The sequence below is a fragment of the Clarias gariepinus genome, chromosome 4, assembly GCF_024256425.1.
Source record: "Clarias gariepinus isolate MV-2021 ecotype Netherlands chromosome 4, CGAR_prim_01v2, whole genome shotgun sequence".
NCBI lineage: Eukaryota > Metazoa > Chordata > Actinopteri > Siluriformes > Clariidae > Clarias > Clarias gariepinus.
Window position 1 is genome coordinate 19,089,677 of NC_071103.1, and position 25,669 is coordinate 19,115,345.

Here is a 25,669-nt window from a genome sequence, read left to right on the forward strand (position 1 = left end):
ACCTATAAATAAAGCAAGCTCCCTGTCTTGTGCTCTTTCTGTCCTTCTGCATCCTATTCTGTATTTGTCTCTTTGCATTCCTGTCTCACTCTTCGTCTTTCTCTTTCCTTAAGCCGAGCATTTCATCTTCTCAGCAGGACTTAGCTGAGTATCATTTTAATCTGCTAGTTTCTTTTGCTTTGGAGAAATAGAGCATTGAAGAAAAATAATAACATAACTAGTACACACACGCATGTAGAGACAGACACGCAAACACACACACTTGCTCACACACGCACATATAGGAGTGTGTGGCCTCCTTCTTCATTCTGCTTTTCCCTATTTCACCAGATTCTACTTCACAATGCTGCACTCTACTTTGCAATACTCAACTACATTCTTCTACTCTTTTATCCAACTGCTTCCTACTCTTCCATAATCTTCTCTACTCTTTCACTCTACTCCACCCTTCTCCATCTTACTCCACTCTGCTCTACTCTACTTGATTATTTTCCATCTTACTCCACCTTGCTCCACTTTACTTCATCCATCCACCTCCACTCTACTCCATGCTTTGCTTCAAACCCCTCCGCTTTATTTGCATCCTCTCAAACTTATTTTGCCATGCTCCACTTTACCGCACTATACTCTATAGTCTGACTTCCTTTTTTTATTAGTTCACTTTGCTTTACTCTAGCATAATTTCACACAATTGTGCTGCACTCCATCCTACTCCGTTCTACTCATCCTTTTTTGCCAATCTATGTGTGCTGATGCACTCCACATTACTGCACCATACTTTGTCATACTCCATAATCTTTCTTTCACTTCCTCACTCACTCACTCACCCCCTCACTCACTCACTCACTTCACTCACTCACTCACTCACTTTCACCTGTCTGTGTGTCTGTCTGTCACTCTAATTGGAATCGTGTTGCGCCGGGCTCAGTTTGATGACTGAGTGGGTGTGTGCGTCATGCCGCTTCGACAAGTGCTCTGCAGCTCTTTGATAAAGACTCTCTGTCTAAGCCTTCTTCCAATCAGCACTGCTCATCCCTGCTTACCCACTTGCTCGCCTCCTTAGGGAATACTCTTTTGGTGTTTGTTGTTTTTTGTTTTGTTGGGGTTTTTTTTTAGTTGTGTGCGTGCATACGTGTGGGATCTTGCATGCGTCCCTGTGATGACTATTGCAGTCAAGTCCCAGGCAGTGGTTTTTGAAGACCTAGAACAGACTGTAAAAATAGAGCTGTATGCAAAAGTGTGAGAGTCAAGCTCTTCCTGCTGCTCTGCCAGCTCCTCCTGCACACACTCCACTTTCCAATTATAACGCCCTTCCACAGGGGGCCTGCTAGAATTTCTGTCAATACCAGTGCAGGTTAGGTTTCTCAATAACAAACTAAATTATTAATGGAAGAGGGAGAGAGGTGGAGAGAGACTGAACACATGTAGTGTTTACTTTTATTCATAACTTGAAACGTAAGACAGAAGATGAGATGGCTTTATGATATTCTGAGTAATTCTGCAGGGTTGTCAGAGTTAGTTCGCAGTTAAGTCAGATATGTGAAGGAACAGAAATGGAAGAAATTAATTCCCCCCTCCCCCCTCTCCTCTTTCCATATGAATGATTTCTAAGGAGGACGAGCTGAGCTGTGTATCTGGACCATTGTTCTAGGAGACAGGAGCTGTAGGGAAGGATGGGTCATGGCTTTCTGATGTCTGGCAGGGGAATGACTTCACTGTGGTTTTTCCTATTGATTGATTCTGTGGCTGTCTGCCGTCTGGCAGAAATCTCGCTCTTGTGTCTGTGTGTCTGGCCAATGTCTGGCCAATGCTGCTACTGGAAACTTCAAGAGGTGTAGGGAAAACAAACATCTGTACCTCAGGAAAAAAAGAATAATTTAAAGGTATTGTGTGTGTGTGTGTGTGTGTGTGTGTGTGTGTGTGTGTGTGTGTGTGTGTGTGTGTGTTGCAGTGTTATTTTGTGCAGCAGATGTTTCCTGGTGGATAATTGTCTCACTTTTCTCTCTTTGGATAAAAGCATATGCTGAATAAATGAATGTAAATGCCGCACCTGGCTGTACATGGAGTTCCTCTGTTCTCCAGTCTGCTACAGGGCTTTGCCCATGCAACAGGCCAAGTACTGTATTTGTGCCCAAGTGCTTCACTCTCCTTGACTATATCAAGAGCTCTCTGAATATTTCATTCTGTTTAAAAAGGCTTGTTGTGTAGCGAGAAAGTGTCAATAACAGTATTATACAGAGTGGAAAGCACGGTAATGGGTCATTTGAGCACTTTTTTTTTTTTTCCATGACAGCAAAGCTTTAATAGAATTCAGAAAGGAAGTCTTGCAGTATCTTCTGAAGTTTTTTTTTTTTTTTTTTCCTGCAGAATTCCAAAAAAGGCTAGCTGCTCGACAGGGCTCTGGTGACTCTTGAGTGACCTTTCTCCTCCTCTTCCTCCTCCTCCTTTTCAGTTTGTCTAAACCCCGGGGCCAGTGGCGGATACTTTCTCTCCCTGTAGGTGTAGCCGACTGGCATCGATAGCGAGATGACTGTGACCCCGCCGCCATAGACCAGGCACACAGACACACATTTGGAAAGTCACCGAGGCATTCATTTATAGCTCATGCTCGTGTCATCACTGCCGTGATAGAGAAGAGAGAGAGAGAGCACTGATGGTTCTGACACCATCTATTTGCTCCTAATCCCAAATGAGGCCAAGGATGCTGTCTGTCTGCTGAATTGATTCTCTCTGCACATCTATTACAACAGGTAAACTTAGTGTCAGTCACACAGCCTCAACATGCTATTGCAGTTTCTGGCAATTTCAAAAGTCTTGCTTTTATCAGCTCATACACTGCTATTTCCAGAGAAGTAAAAAAAAATAAAAAAAAATCCCTAATGCATGGCAAACATTGCGGTCTGGTGGTTTCATTTAAGCAAGTAAGATGATCTTGAACCTGTGGATTTTCTTTACAAGCGACTCTTAAACAGTCTTTTTTTTTTTTTTTTTTTTTTTTTTTACCTATTATTAAATAAAATAGCTGAGAATTCCGACAGTAGTACAGACTATGGGGCATAGCTATCTAAGCTGTGTATGTGTTTGAGTGTATAGTTTTGGCCTTTTAAATATACTTTTTTTCTATATATATATATATATATATATATATATATATATATAAATTATGTTTTATTGTAACTGTGTACTTTGTAGATTAGTACACTCTAATCCAAATTTTACAAATCTATATTTTTTTTTTATCGAAAATTCTATCTTTAGTTTAATTGTATTCCTCTAGTGCACTTGTCCTTTTATTGAAGTAAAATCTTTTTATTCTATCTTCCTATTTTAGATTGCAAATACTCGTATAAGCATTCCACTTTGCATCATACTGTGTATGGTTGTATACATGACAAATAAAAGTTTTAATTTATGTGCATGTATTCAATCTCGTGAAATCATCCTTTCTAAAGCTTTTAATTAGCAATACCTTCAAACTCTGTGTGACAGGGATGTTACATGCCTAAAATTGTACATCCTCTTTTGCAGCGGTAGGGGTCATTCAATGATAATTGCCCAACACTGCACGATCCCAGTTCCAATTTAGTAGTCCAGCAGCAGGATGGACACCCACTGAAATCTAATTAGGAGGTTTTCTGCCTGTCTTGGCTATGAGATAGTTAATGAAATGGCTAAGCACACTGAGCAGGTGTTAGCACCACCAGCGTTTAGCACAGACCCAGTCTGCAGGGGCAATCAGCTCACCACAGCTTATTGTCCTGTGGCTGAGATTAGTTTTACTGTTCAGTTCTACCAAACGCAGACACAAAGCCTCGACTATGTGGAACGGAACAGCAATGTCTACGTGATGTCTTCATTTGAGTTACTTGCAGTTGGTTTCTTTTGATTTGATTATTCTCTGAGACCCATGTGATGGGCATCATGGGATCGGCGAAGGCGCACTGAAGAACTGACCCACTGTCAGCAGGTTATGCTACCTTTGTAAAACAGAATACCAGGCTTACCTCTTCTGGTCTTGTTTTTTCTGACGCTCCTTAACTGTCAAGATTAAGTACATAAAGACACAATATATACACCTGTTTGTTTCTCAGAAGCTGACTGTTTTTTAGATTCTGACATTTTCTTTAATACACTTCACATGCTCAGCAAGGGAAATAACTAACCATGGCCTTGTTTTAAAGGCTTGTGCTTCATTTGCACCTCGGTTTCTCAGCCCAGCTGTTCCTTGGGCTTGCTAATCAGCCTCGGAATATCATTAAAAAAAAGTCCAATCTGCCGTGCAGTTATGCCATGTGAGGATTTAACGGTGGCAATAAGATGTGGTATTTTGCAATGTAAACTTTGGCAAAGGTCTTGGGATGCTTATATGCACGATTTGCATTTGTTAGTAAAACAGCCCTTCTCATCTGCTCTTAAGATCGAGGAGCTTCTCAGGGGTCCTAAAACTGTTTGGGGGTAATTTCTGAAAGCCACATGTGGCAGTGCAGTCTTCCAGCAGATAGTCTAGATGTGGCCTGTTAATTGGCATAGCTACAAGCCGGTCCTTTTTGCAGTGGCTGGGGGGTAATGGGGCGTAGAGGGCTCACACACTAACGTGCCTAATCATGTTTGAAATGACGGAGGTGCCCTGGGACACATGCCTTCATTATGTGTGGTGATATATAGAAAGGGGGCAGAGAGGGGGCGTTATTCAGGCAAGGGTCCCAAACCAGAGATACCGGGAGATCATAGCCGCTTCTGATGAAATGTGCATAATACACATCATTTTTATTTTCCCCTTATGGTTTTAATCACTGTAACAACTCCGGCTTTGTTCTACTCATTTGATGTAGATCTTTTTGAGATGATCCTACCATGTTGGACATGTAGAACAGGCATTTTTCGATTATTGAAGTTACGCTGCACGACTAGGGACCTGTCAGACAGGAGAGGCACACCTGACGGCCTAAGTGCAACCAAAAGCCCTGGCACTTGGAAATGAATGTCACATAATCAATCCAGAACCCCAAAGGCTCTCTATCCTCAGACTCTAAACAGCTAATGCCCAGAAATCCTCACTGCGTGGGCCTGCCTTGTTCCCCTAACAACAGCTGTCAGCTTGTCAGTGCCTCATGTTTGGCCAAACAGTTTTTTTTTAAATCCCGACTGATTACAGAATGGTGAGACTTCTCAAGGACATGGTGTCAAGCAGCAGATTGTTTTGGGGGAGAGCATGTGCGACTGTGTGTGGCGGGTCTCCGTTAGTAAGAACAGTGTTATGGTGTATGACTTTTACAGTTTGGTGTTTTTGTTTTGCTCCTAATATTCATTTTGTCACCTGCTTTGGAGGATGCGGGCTCACGTCTTAGTCCCATGGGCTGTTAAAAGATTTTTCAATTTGCAGTTATCAGCAGCAAAACCAAGACACATTAAACTATTGAGTCACTTATTTGTGTCTTCTAGCTTCTAGAAATCAGTAAAAATACATTTGCATAATAATGTCTTGATCTAACATTCATTGTAGTAAGGCTGTGCTCACTCTGCAAGCAAATGTTTTTATTATTTTTTTCCCCACCTTGTCCCAAATCAGATATGGGTATAATTGGAATTGATGTGATTTTTATGTTCATCCAGTGCCAGGATAGTGAAGCAAAAGTCCTCATAAACATTTGGGCTTTTCAAGCAAAATTAGAATATATATCAATCAATGTTTTAACAGATTTCACAATATATGATCAAATACAGCTAAAGGAGAATCTAACTACAGTGCAAAAGAAAGGCTGAAAGTATAAAAGCAATATTTTAAGGATGAAGAACAAGAATTAAAGTACAGTAAGGGCAAAATATTGTGCCCTTGCTACAATAACTTTCAAATCATGACGACATGTCAACCTCAACTAGAATTATATTGTATGCCTTAAAACTTGTGGACATCACACCAGTCTGTGCTTGTTGAACATCCCACTCCATTCTGCTGGGAGGGATTTCCATTAGATTGTGGAATATGGCTGTGGAGATCTGCCCATTTTAGCCACGAGAGCATTAGTGAGGTCAGATACTGATTTTGGTTGAGGGGGCCTGATGTTGGAGTGCCGTCTGCATTCCAGTTCATCTCAAAGGTGATTCAGAAGGGAAGGATTCAGTGCTCTGTGCAGGCCACTGGAGTTCTTCCACTTCTGCCCAGGCACATCTTAATGGACCTTGCTTTGTGAACAGGTGCAGTTTCATTCCTATGAAATTGTAATACTGCTGCATACAAAATAGTCTGTTTTCAACTTTTGTGGAAGAACTACATATTAAATCCAAAATTTTGACAATATAGTATATTTAAAACATTAACAGTAAAAAATTTAATTGAGCATAGCTTGGAGCATGAACCAACCTACATACCACATCTACCTGACTTTACATTTCATGGATTTCTGGACTTATCTGGAAGACACCATTTGGAATTTAACTGAACTGAGCCTGGAGTTGTTTAACGTGACGTCGGTGATAGAAGCAAGAGAGTGAGCAGCGAGGGGAAGTAATTAAGGCCAAATCCATTTAGGTCATTTAATTAACCAAGTGACAAGTCCACCAGCTTCTGGAGCCTATCAGTGCTAGAATCAGTCTCCGGTGCTGAGTGAGGGCTCTTACTAGGTATCTATTAATGACTGCGGAAATTCTCTGCGGCACAGACTGATGTCGATCAGCATGTACATGAGAAGTTGGCATATGTTCCAAAGAAAGTAGATGTGAAATTTGATGAAATATTTCACACATTATTGTTCACTGTATAAAACCACAAATGAGCAAATTTTTAGCATTAATCTGAATCATGGATATGTTTGTGATTTTTCTGAATATTATTGATGATGTATAGTGTTGTTCCGGCAACCTCTCTCTTATTCCTGCTCTTGCTCTCTCGATCATACGACATTATTGCAATGGAGCAGAACCAATGTGTCCGCTGTGCTAAATAATAAATGACTCACAAAAAAGCCATTATTGCAATAGAGCATGTGGCAGACCTGCAGAATCGCTGTTTGTTTGTGTTTATATGCAACGGTCCTCTGATCCTCACTGCTTTGCAAATCAATGTTGTGTGTGTACAGTACATGTACGTGTGAGGGCATGTATTTTCTATCATGTGTCAGCACGGAGCATGGAGCACTGACTGTGAGTCTGATAAGACAAGTGACAAGCAAATCCTTGACAGAGCGTCTCTAAGCATCCCTTGCTTAGCGCTTTGTAGCCTTTCATTAGCATTTAGCCGGTGCTGGAGGCAGGAGGTCTGGTTGTGTTTGTGTCATTTGTGTGAAAATGCTTGAGTGTGTACTTTATACTTCACATACTTTTCCTACGACCTGATTATCAAACAGTGACATTCTGGTAAATACATACACGCATACATACATACATACACATACACACCATATTAGCCATAATATTAAAACCCAAAACATTCATCTCAATATTCTACAGGTTCTTCTCACAGCAACTATCACCACTTGGGGCATGACTCCACAAGACCTCTGTGGTGTGTTCTGGTGTCTGGCACCAGGACGGCAGTGGCGGATTCTTTTGGTGGTGTGGGTTGCAGGGAGGGGCCACAGTGGAGCAGGTTTGTTTGTCTGGTGCATTCTTGAGCACATCCAAAAATTCTCAATATGGTTAAGGTCTGGACTTTGAGGTCGGCCAATCCATGTGTGAAAATGATGTCTCATGTTCCAGAACCACTCTTTCACAATTTGAGGTCGATGAATCCTGGCATTGTCATCTTGGAATATGCCTGTGCCATCAAGGAAGAATTCATTTTCTGTTTTTTGACAGAAAAACCTGGTCATTCAGTAACTCGTATATCTCTTTGCAACCAAGATATACAAAAGATCATCTCTGAATGTGCAAGATGCCAAACCTTTAGGCAGATGGGCTACTGCGGCAGCAGATCACACCAGGTGCTCCTCCTGTCAGCTAGAGTAAGAAACTAAAGCTACAGTTCACATGGGGGCCAAAATTGGACAGTTGAAGACTGGAAAAAACGTTGCCTTCACTTATGAGTCTCACCTTCTGCTGCAACATGAAAGCATGGATCCACCCTCCCTTGTATCACCAGTTATGGCTGGTGGTTGTGTAGTGGTGTCGGAATGTTTGTTTGGCACACTTTTGAGCATCGTTTAAACTATATAGTCTTAGGGAACATTTTTGCTAACCATGTACATCCCTTTCTGATTGGAGGATTACACGCCATGTCACAAAGCTAAATTTAAGATTAGTCACTAATCTTAAACTGGTTTCTTGGTCATTACATGATGAGTTCACTGTACTCAAATGACCTCCGCAGTCACCAGATCTCGATCCAACAGAACAACTTTGGGGAAAAAACTAGAACACAAGATTCGCATCCTGGATGTGCATTTGACTTATTGGCAGCAACTGCATGATGCCGTCATGTCAACACGGACCAAAATGTCGAAGTAATGTTTCTAAATCTATGTCACAAAAAGTTAAGCCAGTTCTGAAGTCCTTTCACAGAATATTTGCCCAAAAGAGATAAAGTTGTATTTTTATATTAGTTTTTTACATAGGGCTAGGTAGGGTTTTTTCCCTTAATGATCTAAATCATCACATAAAAACTACATTTTGTATTTACCCTGGTTATCTTTGTGTAATATTAAAATTGGTCACTTAATCATTCAAGTGTGACAAACATGCAAAAATTCAGGAAGGAGGCAAATACTTTTTTATGGCAGACCTGACATGCTGTATACAAGATGAACTCTGTTGGAAATAATCACTGTTTGACTGAATCTGTACTATGACCATAACATAATTTAAATGTCTGCAGTTTGTCTGTGCGCGCACATCCTTACACTGGCATTGTCTGTAATTCATGAAATAAACAAGAGCAGACACCCACATTTTCAATTTATAGCCAAGTGATCATTGCTTGACCGTGCTGCTAAACGATTGCCTCGCGGTGGAATGTGAATGAGGGTGGAACGTATGAATATTGATAACGGTGCATAATCATGTTGACTGAGTCTGGGATCCAATTCGAACTTTGCAAGAGAGTAGGCATCTCAGCCTTTCTTATTCTGTCTAACAAATCTTCAAGATTTCATTAATATGTAAAAAAAAAAATATTAATAATAATAATTTAGGTGTTCTATAAAACACTTTCATACATTTCCAGTTAGCTATAGTTTGTTTACGAAATAGCAGCTTCCTGCTGTCCGTCTGGCTGTCCAATTAGCTTGCAGAGTAAACAAGGCATAGCATTAGCATTTCAGCTCAATCTTCATCTGACACAAACACTCAGCCACTCATAAATAATCCAACTGGAGGGCAACGCAGCTCAAATGTATGCTCTGGCTCTGACAGCTGGCCCTTTTTTTATTACTTTAATCTTTTTTCACCTCTGGCCTTTTTTTTTTTTTTTTATCTGTTCTGAAAATGAGATTTTGATGTGTCCCTTCTGGCCTTGTGTCAGATTTGGCAGAGACAGGCGCTATCCCAGCAGCCTTTGCTGTTAATTGTGTTAAGTCACCTATGAAAGACTGAGGAGTTGGAGTCAATGAGTGTCCCCTTGGCCAGTAGTCTCACACCCTTTTTTCTGAGTTATCTTTTTCTAAGTTATCTCTTAAGCGATCTCAGCGCTACAGCTGATAGCAGTTATCTCAGCTGTTCTCCTCATGGGGCCAAGCCTCAGGATGCAACTTCTCAGGGCACTGCTTTGTGCCTGTAAGGGGCCTCTGGTTGCTCCCTACTTGCCACTTAACTCAGGATGACTGAAAAGTTAGCATTTCAGACACAATAGTAGTTTAACAGTGCAAGTATAATCTAAGCGGAAATATCCTACCACTTTGTCCTGCCACTCTGATGCCAATACCAGTAACATTTCTTTTTCAAAATGTCGGTCATGTTGTGGAGCAAAATGAGCTCGGTTTGCTTTTATTATTAAATCCACATACTTTTTAATTTAAGATCTGCATTAAATGGACAAAGCTATTACTATTTAATAGTAATAAAAAAAAATCATACTGTTCACACTTGTCCAATCTACTTCCACCCTTTTTTTTTACCTTAAAAAATAAATTATATTAAAGTATAGTGTAGTTGCTAGTTTGAAGCTCCTGATTATATAGGAATATTTGAGTATTCTGTCTGTGCTTTTAATGAGCATAATTATTCCTTCAATCTTTTATTCTCTCCTGTCAGACATCTAATTAAGCTTTCCTTCACTGATGCAAAGACAACTTTAGATCATCTTCTGCACCACTGCGTGTCATATTGTAGTGTTTCACCTACCACTCAGTATGCATGTATATTTAACTGTATTTAACTTTAACTGTGACATGGCTGGCTATTTGTGTCAGATAGGCTGGTTTGCTAATATATAATGTATGTATATGTGTCATAAGTGTGTGTGTGTGTATGCAAATATATACTTGCATGCAGCAACTTTGCAGTCACTCAAAAGTCTGTAAAGCATGGATATTAACAAATATTTAGTTTCTTCCATTCAGTTGCTTTTCCAGGCCTTTATTGCAGCCACGTTCAGTCACTGCTTATTTGTGGATCTTTCTGTCTTTAGTTTTCTCCTCGGCAAGTGAAAAACATGCTTACAGTAATTGGGGTAAGGTCAGTCGACTGACTTTGCCCTTTAAGAACATTCCATTTCTTTTTTCTTAAGAAACTCTTGAGTTGCTTTTATGTTCTGGAGTGTTAATGGTAATTTGTATCTTGAGGTAAACCCTCTGCATTTACATTCATGAAGGTGTCTTGATTGGAGACTTTAAAGATGATACTGCTACCTCCAGAGTGTTCTTGATTTGGCTAGATTTTGAGAAGGGATTTTTACACAGAGGGCAGAATTCTGCTCTCATCTAGTTTATTTGTCTTTCGTGGCCTTCAAAGTCTTAGTTATTGCTAAGCTCACCAGTGAATTTCTTCTTGTTTTGCCAACTCCTAAAGTTTCTGCTATTTCTCCTAGGTCTATTTTTTATTTTTTCATTGTAAAGATGGCCTGCTCCACTTGCATCAGCAACCTTTTTGGGCCACATATTGACAGTTCCCATAAAAAGCTACCAAATACAAATTTCAACATTTGAAACTCATGCTCAACCTAGTCCAGTGACCTTTAAAAATGTAGAAATAGAGGAATTGTAAAAAATTGGCTTTGATTCACAAGCATTAAATGCAATATTTTTGTTAATCCCCTTAAGTTAAAGCTTAAAGACAACACTTTATTTACATCTTGATTGCTTCATTTGAAATCCATGGTGGTGGTGAGGGGGGAAGGGGTAACGTCCTTCCATGTGCCATTGGGCACATTGGGCGATGAATTCTCCCTTCCCTGTAGATATATCAGTGATTTCAGTTGCAGTTTTGGGGTCAGTTGCCAGCTCAATACTTAATTTGTTTCTGAGCAGTTGAGGGTAAAGGACTTTGCTCAAGGGTCCAACAGTGGCAGCTCAGTGATGTGTGGCTTAAACCAAGGACGTCCTGATCAGCAGTCCAACACCTTACACCTCCATACAATCATCAGTTCATCAAGTCTTGTATTATATACACTGTATATTCCTAATCTGTCATGTGTGTAGGTCAGTATTTTGATTTTATTTTCTCTGTTTTTCTCAGGTGGAAGAAAGGCTACTGTGGGTCATGCTGTGGGTCTGAGTGCTGTAGTTGGTGCTGAAATGCGGTTGGTTTTGGGGTTGCGGCCCCTCCTGGCCCTGACCCTTAGCCTCACTGGCCTGTTACTGCTGTTCAATGTTGCCACACCCTTTCCCCAGGACCTGGAGCCAATCAGCATAGTCGGGAGTGAGTGTGAGTATTAAATGTTTTTTTGTTTTTTTTATAGGATTTTTAGGATTCTGCACTGTAAATAGAGCTGTTCAACTTGGTTATACGTTTCTTATTTGTAGGCAGTTTTTAGAAATCTTGTACAGATCAGTTAGTATTAGAGAGATTAGATCTTAGAATGTATAAAATGTATAACTTTGTCAGCATTTTACCTTTTTTGTTTTTTAATCTTAAGTTTTCTTGCAAGGTTGGTGCTATTTACTAGTTTTCTTGTCAAAAGTAGCACAAAAACAAGATGAATGGAGTTTCATGTCCTGTGTTACATAAATCAGAAAATATGTGAAACATTCTCCAACGCTTAAATGCGGTCGGCTTGCCAAACAATCAGCACTTGGCTGGTAGGAGCAGTGTTCCCACGCCAGACATATAAATAACCTGGAGTTTCAGTTATAGTTAATCCAGTTACAGCATACATATCACTTCATCAGTTATTAAAATGAGTAAGGAACACTTGCATTGGATGAAGATGGTTTGGTGCTTTCATATTTACATTAACCATTGCACATTTCTAAGCTCATAAAATGTAATAGTATTTTCTTCCTTATAGCTAAAAACTAATTCAGAAATGAAAGATCATACTAGAAATTTCATAAAATATGAAAAGAGGATCGTGCAAGAAATTCAGAGAGATTGGTAGAACTTAAAGATTTCTATCCATGATGAAAGAAGGCTTTGCCATTAAGACTAAGCATCCAAAAGACATACAGAAGCACTGGGCCACTGGCAAAGGCTAATACTGCTCTTTAAGGAGACCAGACATTTAATGAGGTTCATTTATCAGCTGTTTACATCTGTGTGTGTGTGTGTGTGTGTGTGTGTGTGTGTGTGTGTGTGTGTGTGTGTGTGTGTGTGTGTGTGTGTGTGTGCACATGCATGCACGTGTCCTTGTGCTTATGTGTGTGCTGCAGGCTTACAGGGGTATCCATTACTTATATTAATTCTCTGACCTGTACGGGGAGCATGTTAAAGGTGTGCACTAATTAAAAACTGGTTTGCACCTTTTGGGAATTCAGAGACGTATTTTGTGGAACAGTATTACTGCAGGTATATCAGACATCTTTTCTGATTAATCTGATTGTTGCAGGGAAAGTTTTTCTAAAACTATTCACTGTAGGTGCTGAGGTGCTATAACTATCTGCTATTACACATCCCACTCCTGCTGCGTGAAGAAGGATGAGATGACAAAGCAGGACTATAGACACATGCAGGTTTACCCTGACAAAATTGGCTTTACCTTGAATAAATCTTTACTAAGACCTTCATTAAGAGTACAGGGGTCAAGTGCATGCTATAACAAAAAAAAGCATTAATATAATTGCATATATTCACAAGCCGTCATTTTTATCTATGGTACTTTATGTAAAATACCTCTAGAACCACAGATACATTATATAATAAATAACCTGATATGTTTGTTTTCAGTCCGATTGGAAAAAATCTGATTCTGATTCCAACTTGACTGTTTCCATGGACGCTGATTTGATAAAATATATGTGCAAATCAAATTACAAGGGCAAAGTGATTCTGCCTGCAGTGAAGTGTTTAATCTGCTGCAAGGTTGGTTTTTTTTGTTTTTTTTCCCCCCTCCAACTTTGAGGTTATGTTAAGCTTCCTTTATTTAAAAAAACAAACAAAAAAACTCTACAATCTATTATTGCTAGCAAACATTTCATCTTATCTATGATTGGTTAGAAACTTGACTGCATGTGGAATCTGAGCCAATCAGTGCTTCTTCTTCAGCCTGAGACGTTGATGCTTTATGATGGTCTAAAGCAGTGGTTCTCAAACACTTTCTGTCATTCCCCACTTAAGGGAGTGGGCGAATTTTTAAGCCCCACTTGTCAACAAAATGATAACGAAAACGGCCAAGTTTACTATTTATTGAAAAATCAATTTCTAAACCGGTAAGATCAAATAACACCAAGTTCAAAACAGATAAAATACACATGCAATTGTTATAACAACTTACTTACTTACTCTAGATAAGCTTACTTCGTCACTTATCTAGAGCTTTCTTTCAAAGCAGTTAAGTGGCTTATTAACGTGACTGGGGTGTGTTGTCGATAAGTGTCTTCCTACATTGTCTCGTGCTGTCTGCTGCCAGCAGTTTAAGACACAAAACACACACGGTTCTCTCTTCTGCCCCACCATCACCACCATGAATCCAAGCGCAACATAGGCTTCATCATGTTTTTCTTTTGGCTGGATTTTTGGTTGATTAGGCTGATAGGGCTGAATCACCTGCTTATTTGTGGTCCATGTAACAAATGTATCCATTGATGTTATTATGCTCACTACATACAGCACGCTACTGTGTTATGGTCTAAAATGCCCCCGACCTAGGCCACGGATTGCTCACCTACCACCTAATTACAAATTATAACAAATTAATTTAATTATAAAGTAAGCAATTAAAAAAAAAAAGTTGTATAGGGGGAAAATATATAAATTATATATTTTTTTTCATATACATGTATATTTTTATATTGCTTATTTTATAATAAAAATCGTTTCTTGTAATTTTTTTCACCACAAACAATATTTATTTAGTGTAATTTGTGATAAATAATTTGTTATTTGTACATTGACAAACCCCTGCGAAATAGATGTGCCATAAAATAATTTATATATAATTTGTATTAATCGTCTGGACGAGTGTCACGTGCCTAGGGTTAATTATAATAGTAATAATATATTTGATAATAATAAACCTTTGAATGTATGTCCTAATATAATATTTGATAGAGATTATGTAGGGGTGCAATCCGTGGCAGGAGGGCATTTTAGCGCATAACACCTGTTTGTGTCCGCGGTAAAGTTAGTTTGATATTCGCATCTCCGAATTCAACATTCCGAATTGTTTATCTCCTGCGTAAATAAACCCGTGAATAAGATACCCACATATATTTTCTCTCTACATCGTCTTTCAGCTACATCCGCCTTAAATTATACATGTTTAAAAGCATAAACACCATTATTCTCTACGGCGCAACAAATGATTTAGGGATCATCGCAAAATGCAGCACACCAACAAAAAGCGTAGAACGATATTGATCTTCCCTTCTGTTCAGCGCCTGAAGGATCAAAAAGCAACTTTGTTGCCTCACTGGAAACTAGAAATGCCGGACTAGTACTGCCTGATAAAATATTAATGTTTAACAAAAATACAGAAACATCAGAATACACATAGGAATAAATGAAATGACATATAATACCGAATGTTTCCTTATATATTGTTCCTCTGCAATTAACATGCTGACGTTAAACCGTTATTGTTACACTATGGTTCCACTTTTTCTCTGATGTTATTTTACTTTACTTGTATTAATGATCCATTTCTTTGTGTGTCATTATTTAGTTTCGAGTGTCTGATAAAGAAAATAAAGATTAAATAAATCAATAAAGAAAAGCATGAATTAGAATAGGTACTTTCCTATTATTTCCCACTAATTCCCTCCCGTTCATTGCGCCCCACCTGTCATATCTGTATTCCCCACTAGTGGGGCGCGCCCCACACTTTGAGAACCACTGGTCTAAAGCAAAGACTGTTGAGGGAGAGAGAGAGAGTTGTTCACATGGAGTTTATCAATCAGGAATGGAAGATAAATATCTTTCCTGGAAACCCGAGTGAAATGTTACCCCATGTGGGTCAAACATGAGCTGAAAGATTTTTTTTTTTTCCAGCAAGTGAAAAAGGATCGAATCAATGGATAATATCTACTCATTGAACAGATTTTTAAAGTTTTACACCAACACTCTTATTCTGATTTTAAAAATCTTCCTCATACGGCCAGATCGGGCCAGAAGGTTCAGACGGAATTTTATACAGAATGCATATTTATTTCAATTTGTCTATTATTTGAATTTTTGGTGAAATATTAGGGTTCATGTAAACACAACTACTGATAGACATGGCTTTATGAAAATGTCATTTGCACAATAATAAACATAGAAATCCAATATCAATATCTGGCCAAAACCAGAAGGATGGTAGACCAATAACATGATGACAACAACTCTTAAATGTTAATTTATTAAAATTTATCAGAAAAATTCTTTTTGAAAACTCAAATAGCCTCCTTTTGTAAATTGACAGTTTATTGTCATAGTTGACAGAGACTGGCTTTTAGAATTTTTTTTTAATTCAACTATTTTGTTTAAATTCAGAACCCAGAATGTACATGTGTTTGAAAGCTCTCCCTAATCAGGACCTTTATCAAGCCAATCTCAGTCTGGAGGATGTGCTTTTGATACTCTTGCACTAGATGAAAGATATGTTCTAATGTTCACTATGAGCATGGAAAGTCAGTCAGATAGCTGACAGTGTAGTTAACCATCTTGGGGCTAATTTGCATTGCAGCACAAAGAGGAGTTTATGATCAAGCACAGGGTTGTGCATCATCAGCCAACATTCAAGTATAAACTGCTGACTGGTTAGAGCAGCGATGTTGCATAGTCTTGTTTAAACCTCAAATACACTCAAGTAAAGCATTTTAATTTCTATAATGGCACAATCTTTAAAATTACATAGTGTAAACAATACTTTTTTTAACATCTAGTGCATTACATATAATGTCTCAATTCGATCAATACCGTTTAAAAATATTTTAGTCTAACAAGTGAATATTTTTCTACTATGCATTTCCTGAGAAAATTATTACATAATTTAATCTCATTATTTTTTTTTACAAAAAGGTTTTGTGGAAAAATGAGGGGCTGTGAGTTTTAATGCAGAAATGCATGTTTTATTTTCTTCTTTTTCTAATTGGCTTGTGGTAAAAAGTGTTTGTTATATGCTAAAGGAGCAGAGTTAAAAAAACTGTAGCATCTATCATTGTTACATAACCATTATCATGTTATTGCAGGAAATATTGGAAATAAATTAAACTGAAGTGCTTAACTACATGAACTGCTTAATATCAACAAGTGAAAAAGATTCAGAAATGCTTTTGGATTGAATTAACTTGCTTTAAATTCGTCACACACAAGATTTTTTTTTTCTTACCCCAGCACCTTTCAGAACTAAATTACACCCATGCTGCGTTCTATTTATTATTCCGACAGTGAAACACGGACGTCTCCATAGGGCTTATATATTTTTTATTTTATATATATATATATATATATATATATATATATAGGCTTCTTCATTTTACATTCCCTGTAAATTTTAGTAGGGTGCCCCATGGTTTACATGCTCACATTTCATGCCATGTATCAAGGGAGACATACTGTATATGCAGCTAGAGAAGTGTAAACCACACTTGCGCAGCTACAAGAAGGCGATGTAACTATAGTTAGGAAGCAAACAAGAGAAAGAATATGGCGATAGAAAGTGATTAAGATGCTGTACGGAAACTAACTTGTTGGTGACCTAACTGGCTGATTTCAACTCAGCAGATTTCAAGTTGCACAGTCAGATGGCTTAGTATTATTTTAGGCTATTTATAGTAGAAATGTAGAATATCTATTTAGATCAGAAAGTACTGTCTAGGCAAAATTGCTTCAAAATCAACTTGCGTTTCAGAGCTGTTACCACCTGTTAGCCTTATTTTACCTCACATTTATTTTCCACCTCTTAATTTGTCTAATAAAACCTTAAAGGATTATGGGTAGAGTTAGTTTAATGTTTGCTCTGATCTGTCTTCTCTTAAATGTTTCTGGCTCAACTTTGACTTCAGTACAACGTTAATATAAACCAATCCAGGAGTTTTGATAGTGCAGAATCACAGCACAAATATGAGAGTAAAAACTACCTTTATTTCTCAATATAATTTTCTGCTACACTACTTCACGTATCCCAGCAATTCACAAATGTTTCAAATGTTGAAAGTTTTGTCGCTACACCAGAGCCATGATGAGACTTTCTGCTTTATGCATAAAATGCTGGCTCTTGAACTTGTTCGATGGCTTAACCATGTGGAAATCAGGTCTGTTCGGGGGATGTGGCAATAATTCCAACGTTCTAGGAATATGCATAAGGCGTCCATAAATGATGGATTGTCTACAGCTTGTTCCCAAAAACAGATGGATTCTTTCCAAAGTTATCTGTCCATTTTTAAAGATCAAGTATTTAAATGTGGCTAGGAGTCTCATGTCCAGCCTGAAGTTTTCTTTCTGTAAAAGTTAATGAGTCCCTTCTTTCATGAGACATTTCATCACAAGTCCTGGGTTCACTTGAACACCCCTTGTATTGCAAATCTTTCAATGCATAGTTTAAGCTTTTTCGAACGGACATAAGTGATTTTTTAGACTGTGTTTATTCAGATGATTGTATAAGGCAATTTTTTTAAATATAATTAAATCCATCTTAAATCATGCTGTTAAAATCATTTTCTAAGAAACAACAAAAACTGACTGCTGATTTAAATCTGAGTCATGGGATGGAACATCTGATTTTTAATTTCAGATATTAAAGTAGAGATTTAAGCGTCGACCACTGCAGGGAGCCTAGATAACCACAGTCTCTGTGTAGTTACACATTGTCCAGGGGGAAGTGGATGAATGATTTCTTTGAGGGTTTTGTTTTGTTTTTTTGCAATGTACTTTTTATGCTGAAATGAGAAGAATGGCTATACTGTGATCAGTGGTGAACATGCCGAGATCAGATGATGTTTGCTGCGCAAACATGAGAGGGAACATTCCTGCGTCATTAAAAACCTGTGTTGTTCCTGCCCTCAGTGTGTCACACCACGCAGTCTCTTAACCTCAATGAGTCAAACCTACCACTGCCTACAGCTGAACTATTCCTGTCTATTCCTGTTTTATATGGTAAATTATTAATAACCAAACTTTATCAGTACAATCTCTGTTTGTCCTTGTTGATAGAAAACTCAGTAAGACATCGTACAACAGTGTTCCCACACAGTGCTGCAGTTTTCTTGTTTAGGATACACTGCGTTCTGCTTCCTTGCATGGTAAATGGCATGGGTGAAAATGTGATGCTGAGAAGGCCCTAACTCACCTTTCACAGCCCAGCACTGCCGGCTAAATGAAGTCATCACTTTGCACTGACAGATTGGACGCGCAGACTGAATTTACTCTGCCCAGAAGGGCCCAAGGCTTTCTCAGACCTCAATGTTAAATAATGAATAAAGGATATCCTGAATGAGGAATTGCTTTTCTTTGAGCTTGAGTGTTCTCGAGAGGATTATTTTTAATAAAGCTCTGCTGAGTGAAATGAGTATTAATATCTTAGACTATGGACTTACATCTTGTATAATTAGTTTTAGCTAATATGACTGAAAGCTTTTACTTGTTTGTTCTAAACATATTAGGTATGGCTGTTATAGAAAAGTATTGATTACTCCTGAGAGCTCTTAGTTCTGCTTTCTTAATCTCCCTCTCTCTTTCTCTCTCTCTCACTTTGTCTTTTTCTATAAATCTCCTTCTATATCTCTCTCCTCTATAGACTCCTACCTGTACCCTGGTTTCCAGGGCAACATGTCAGATAATGACACGGCGAGGCTCGGTCTGGACTTCCAGAGAATGTTGCGCATAAACCACATGCTGTACATTGCTGCCAGGTCAGTTTGTCATCACCAATAACACCAACTTTATGCTGCTTTCTATCTTTGACCGTTAAGTGAAATGGTTTTCATGCCCCAAAACATATGATCTTCCTGGAGAGGGCAGAGCTCACACCTCACATACGTACTAGACATATGATGACTCTGTAATCTTAACCCGTGTCATTTCAAATCCATCCTAAGCACTACAAGGACGAGTGTTGTTCTGTAGGCAGCAGTGCATTGGGAGTTTTGCTAAAAGCGTATGTTTTCATGTACTATTTGTGGGAAACTACAGTTAACAGTTGATCAGTTGGTTAACTTGACCCAATAGAAGAATTTTATTTACAGAATACAGTTAAGTGGTTGTCTTACAAATATGTCAGTAATGGACACTTTAAACATTATACTGTAACTGCCTAATAAGTCCTGGGAAAACCATTTATACACTCTTCACTGGAAACTTTTAAGATTTTTCTTTGTTAAGATTGTTTTTACTGTTGTTTTAAAGGTAAAAAAGTCTAGCAGCTGTTAAAGTGCTTGCTCAATTGTTAAAAATGAGAACCTTATAAACTCTATTTTGACTTCACTTGTCAGCCTGTATTTGATTAATAACTGAATTGACTAGACGTGTATCAATTTAGCTACTGTATATACAGTAAATATTCAAATTGATTAAATAATAATAATAATAATAATCGCAAATCTACCTAAGATACAAAAGCAATTGTTTTGGCATATTGTTCATACTCCTTTAAATAGGGCTGTATGATTTTATAGGGAAAAAAACAATCACATTGTGACGCATTTGCGGTTATGTTATAAACTTCAATATTTAATTATTAAATGCAATATTTTACTATTAATTATCTAAGCTAATAAGCACATAATGCACCTACTGTAAGCTCATTAATAGGATGTTTGCCAATATGTTTTATTACCTAAAAATAATGATAATGTAAAATGATAGTTTATATGATAATCCTAGACTATGAGTATATTACCTGTAGTAAACTGCATCCTTTTGCGGTTAAATAATTGCACAGGTCCATATTGTGATTCAGATTTTTTTGCTTAACTGTGCAACACTAACACTAAGTTAAAATAAAAATAAAAAAAATAGATGAAATGTATTTTTGGTTTTTTAAATTTGTGTTAAAAGTCATTATAAATAGTAATTAATTTTTTTGGTTGCAGACAAACGTCAGACTAACTTTTTTCTATTCCTCTACAAGTTCTTATCTCTCTCAATATGCAAAATGTTTTACTGTATTGCTGTAAAAAAAAAAGTCTATGCTTGAAGTAACATCTCGGGTCATGTGACTGATTACATCACCCACACAAAAAAGAATTCTGGACAACCTGTAATTTAATTCGCAGCACATCAGCAATAACAATCTTTTAGAGCTTTTTGAATGCAAACACATTTTGAGTTTAAATCAGCAGTCCTTATATTAAATGCACCTATACATGCCTTTCTGGGTCTCCTGGAATTTTATGGCTCGTGTTAAAGCGGGCGAGCTCGGTTTACTGTGGCAAACAGTGATAAATCACACACTCCAGGCTTTTGCAGATCTGCGTTCATTGATAAGCGCCTTATCCCTTTCTCGCGCATATACCCATCTGCGATAAGAGCGGCATGATTGAGGCTAATCAGTCTCATTCAGCTGAGGTGACTGACAGAGGACCTTGCTTCCTCTGTCTTTTTTTTTTCCCTTCTAATGTCTTTGAGTCCTTGATTCCTTTGTGTTGTGTGTTACAGGGATCACGTATTTGTCGTCAATCTTAGCAGTTCGGCTGAGCAAATCGTCCCTCAGCAGGTAAGCGTCTCTGTCTTTCTTTTTGAAAGCGTGTGATGTAATGAGCTGCACCGCGTAGCCCGCAGCATTCTGCAATGAATAGCGCTAATGCTCTCCCTCTCAGCATCCATGCTATGGCTCAGAGCACTTAGCTGCCCCCAGCCTTTCCCCTCCTCCATATCTCATCCCATTTCTCCGGTTGTTTGGAACATTAAGGGATTCTAAGGTAGCGGCGCATTTACTGTGAAAGGAGAGGGAAGCCAGTCGGAGCGTCTATCCTGTCCTTTTATGATAACGGCAAGCCAGTTATCATGCTGTGTTCCTGCTTCCTGAAAGCCTGAGCAGAGTCCCTCTCAACTCTGCTGTGTCTCCATGCAGCCGATTTCTGCATTACGTCAGACATCATTTAATTAATTCAATTTAATGTAGTCCTGGTTGGAAGCGCACTGAATCAGTTAGAAGAATCAGATTTGTCAGAAGTAATTTGACTTGTGAAGCCAGTAGAGAGCGACGTATTAAAATGAGTTACCTTAAAATATCTAATCTTTTGCCGAATGAAAGATTCATGGTGGTGGTGTTATGAAATTAAAGCTCGTCATAGCAATGGATTAGAAGGGTTGTTATGAAAGCTTGCCTAAAATAGCATTATCTTTTTTTGAACTGTCTGATCGAGTACAAATATATGATATGAAAATATTTGTAGGTCTGCTTTGTAAAATACTCTTCTGATTTATATAGGCCACATAAGCTTTTATGGGTTTCTTTTCTTGCAATATCAGGCCATATTCACATTACAAGCCACATCCGTTTTTTTGGTCCGATTCACATATACACAGGATATACACATGAGCTCTGAAACGGCAGGTATGTGCACATTGATGCGTCTTTTCTCAGGTTATCTGGGCAAAAACACATCATTTTTTCATAAGCACTCATTTATTTCAAACAACAATTCAGCGATCGACCCCATGCATGAGGCATACAGAGGCAAAATGTCACGTGAGTTGTGTCAGATCACCATTAGATTTATGCATTCAGATCTGGAGCACATTTATGTAAAAAAATTTGAGTCAATTTGAGTCACTTGGCTGGTAATGTGAACGCGGCCTGGGATGCGTGCATTACATATACATTAATGTTGCTGCATTAGCATTATTTATAGAAAGCTATAATAATTATTTAATGGCCCATAAAAACCTAACATGCAAACACATGTGATCACAGCTCAGCAGTTTAAAGCTACTGCTGTCTGTAGTCTTACTTAAACATTGTTTTTCCTGCTTGGTTTCTCACCGTGTTCCTTTTTGTTCCACCTGTTAGATACAGTAGGTGACTGAGGAAATCATAGCTGGAAGGGATGTTTGCGTTTATGGTAGGGCTTTGTGCGCGAGTGTGTAGTGCGTGAGTGAGAGTGTGTGTGCGATTGCGTGCGTGTTGGACTAGTGCTCCCCTCTAGAGGGCAGAGGGAAAACGAAGAAGAAAAAAAATCATTCCAATTTTTCAACCTAATGACATAACCCAGCATCCTGCCAACACTGACACACAGGCACACTACAGCTTGTTAAAGGTTTTACGGATCTCACTCTTTCCCTCTTTGACAGTCCCACTTGTATTCTCTCTTTCTCTTCTTTAGTTTATTTTCTAAATTTTTGAAGTAAATGATTTTCTTTGTCTTATTTTATAAGCAGGGTCAGGTTTTAAAGTGAGTTTAAAGCTTGACTATCACTGATTTGTCCTTCCTGTGTTCCTGTGTTTTGCAGAAACTAACATGGAAGACAAAGGATGTAGAAAAATGCACAGTGAGGGGCAAAAACAGCGTGAGTACACGAGCTTGCTTCTTTTTAAGGATATTCAGGTTTCGTGTCCTTGCTCTCCCAGTGTGTTTTTTCCCACCTTGTTTGCTCTTTGTCTCACTCTTTTCCATCCTTTCCTTGTTTGGTTTGTTCCCCAGTGGACGCTGCTCCTGTAGTGCAGATTGCTTGTTAGTGTCGGCACCACAGGTGTCCGTTATAAAGAGCCACACACACACACACAAACACAAACACCCACAAACAGAGAGAAATAGAGAGAGAGAGAGAGAGAGAGAGCTTATATCTCTATCACAGTACACAGCGATTATACTGAGACCGTGCATGCGTATGTTTTTATGTCATTCCAAAAAAGTCTCTTGCCTTTCTCAGGATGAGTGCTACAACTACATCAAAGTGCTGGTGCCTCGTGATGATGAAACACTGTTTGCATGTGGGACCAACGCGTTCAACCCCACATGTCGCAACTACAAGGTAGCCTCTCGCGTGCACACACACACACACACACACACACACACACACAGACACACACACATACACACCCATTTACACACTGACACACACTCACTAATGCCTTCAACTCCATCTGTTACTAGTGGAAAATACAGCAACCTCACTGTCAGAACCAACATACACAAACACACACACACACAAACACACACACAAATGTTTTCATGTTTTATGCACACACAATGAACATTCTCTTATAATACACACAAACATTATTGTTAAAACTTCATGTCTTAACAGACATAAGTTTTAATAGGATTAAATATTAAATCAGTTGTAAAAACCCAGTCAAGTCAGGTTCTTTTAATAGTACTTGGCACTAATACAAACAGCTTTGGGTGTTGATAGTGGAAATGTCCCAGTGTGAGATCAGCATGTGTAGAGCTGAAGCTGTCTCTAGCTCCTCAGTGCCAGTGTGAGCAGAACCATACACTGTCTCGACAAATATCTTGTAGACTGTGCCAAGTCCTTCTAAAAATCTCAACAGCTGTCTGGAAGTACAGCTTCAGCTTCTACGGACGTTCTTGCGTATTCCAGCATTTCAGTCGAGCTCATGGTTGTCCCATGATTCATGGTTTGCACTCTACACGATCTTGCAGATGAGATACAGACAGTATGTATACAATCCAGACATAGAGCATCAAGCCTGTGGTGTGTATTGTAGATGTGAATAAAGTTAGGAGAGGTCATCGGGGAGTCAGTATGACGACGCTTGCTCGCCGCTTCTTTCCTTTCAGACTCTCTGAGGAGCGCCTGATTTATATTTCTCACCTTGGGGCACATCACAATTTCTCCTTCTCCCTTCCCCTCCCTCTTTTATCCCCCTCGTGACTTTTGCTATGGAAAACGTATGCCTGCGAGCTCCTGCAGAGAGGGGAATTAGTCTGTGAGAGTAAATCAAATCTCTCGGTTCCCTGTTCCCTGCTGCACCGTGGAAAAAGAATCTTTCCTAGAAGCACATAACTGAGAGATACAGAGAGGTGATATGGCATGCTTGGAAACAGGATCATGGTAAAGTCAGGAAGAGATTATGGTCTGAGGGATTGATATGGGAAAGATGGTTAAAGGTAAAGTGCCTTTAACAGTAGTGGGTTTTTTTTTTGGTAGAAGTAAATTGAAAATAGCTGTTTTGAAAATTGGAGCAAGGCTATGTCCGATTGCAAGCCACATTTTTTGGTCAGTTCAGGGGTTGGATATTATGACTGTTCATATTTATAATTACAAGTGAATTTTATCTGACTTTAATGGGGATGCTTCTGTCAGAGAATGCACACATGTGGACATGTTTTTGTTATCTGGGCTAAAATACATTATAAGTTTGTGCGATTTTAGCAAAAATATACTTGGGATTTTGTCCCGGAGGAAAACAGGCAGTTCGTCGGCTGTTACTGTATTTGTTAAAATCCGGTAGAAGGAAGAAAGTCAGACGCCTCACTTTAGCTGTTTTAGCAGCTTTTGCTAGCGCTACTATGAAATCTCCACGCTGCCAGTGCTGGGTGATGCCAGCGAGTGCCCCAAGCATGCACAAAGTCACATGGCCATGTATCTGATAGTAGGACCACATACGAAAGTGACCGAGATCTCATCTGAAAAACATCAGATTTGTGCGTTTAGACAGCTCTAAAAAAATTTGTTGGGGGGAAAAAATAGAATTGAGTCATTTCAGGCTGGTAATATGAACATAGCAATTGATTGCAGAGTTGCAGAGACTCCTTAGTAACCTATCAGCAGCACATCACTTTTTTATACATTTTATTTATTTATTTTTATTTATTTTGCAATACCACACTGCCCATCAGGAAGACAGAGTATGAAGTGTTTGGCTCATATCTGGTCTGTCTCTGCCAACTGCTCCGATGGCAAGAGGTTATATTTGGTGTGAATTGGATCAGCTGGAAGACTCAGTGTTAGATGTTTTGTCTCAGAAAGTAGGGTAATGCATTTACCAAAGGGTTAACTGTAGCAATCAACAACTCCAAGGGGTTAGATTAGTCCGACTGCATCCTAGCTTTTAACATCCTGTTTCAAAATAACATTGTTTACAATCAGAATCTAACAAGTGTTCCCTCCAGAGTTACGCCCACCAAAACACTGGTTAGAACGTCTCAATCCTGACGCAGCATGAAACATAATGGTAAATGTGATTGACAGGCAATTAGAGATGCCATTTTTTTTCTGTTGAGTTGAATTTTAGTGGTACCCTGTACATATTTGT

General features: G+C 38.7%; 1 protein-coding gene across 6 annotated transcripts in view; it reads left to right on the forward strand.

Moving 5' to 3' along the window:
- sema6e (sema domain, transmembrane domain (TM), and cytoplasmic domain, (semaphorin) 6E) overlaps window positions 1–25,669 on the forward strand; it is a 141,413-nt gene that overhangs the window by 76,716 nt on the left and 39,028 nt on the right. For 4 of the 6 annotated variants that reach the window (XM_053494004.1, XM_053494003.1, XM_053494007.1 and 1 more), the window contains 5 exons: window positions 11,605–11,793; window positions 19,241–19,355; window positions 21,100–21,157; window positions 22,897–22,953; window positions 23,317–23,418. In XM_053494004.1, the coding sequence (XP_053349979.1) occupies window positions 11,664–11,793; window positions 19,241–19,355; window positions 21,100–21,157; window positions 22,897–22,953; window positions 23,317–23,418 (462 nt within the window). In that variant the 5' untranslated portion in view covers window positions 11,605–11,663. Of the gene's footprint in view, window positions 1–2,452; window positions 2,751–11,604; window positions 11,794–19,240; window positions 19,356–21,099; window positions 21,158–22,896; window positions 22,954–23,316; window positions 23,419–25,669 lie in introns of all 6 variants that reach the window. The other 2 variants (XM_053494005.1, XM_053494006.1) reach the window with 2 other exon arrangements.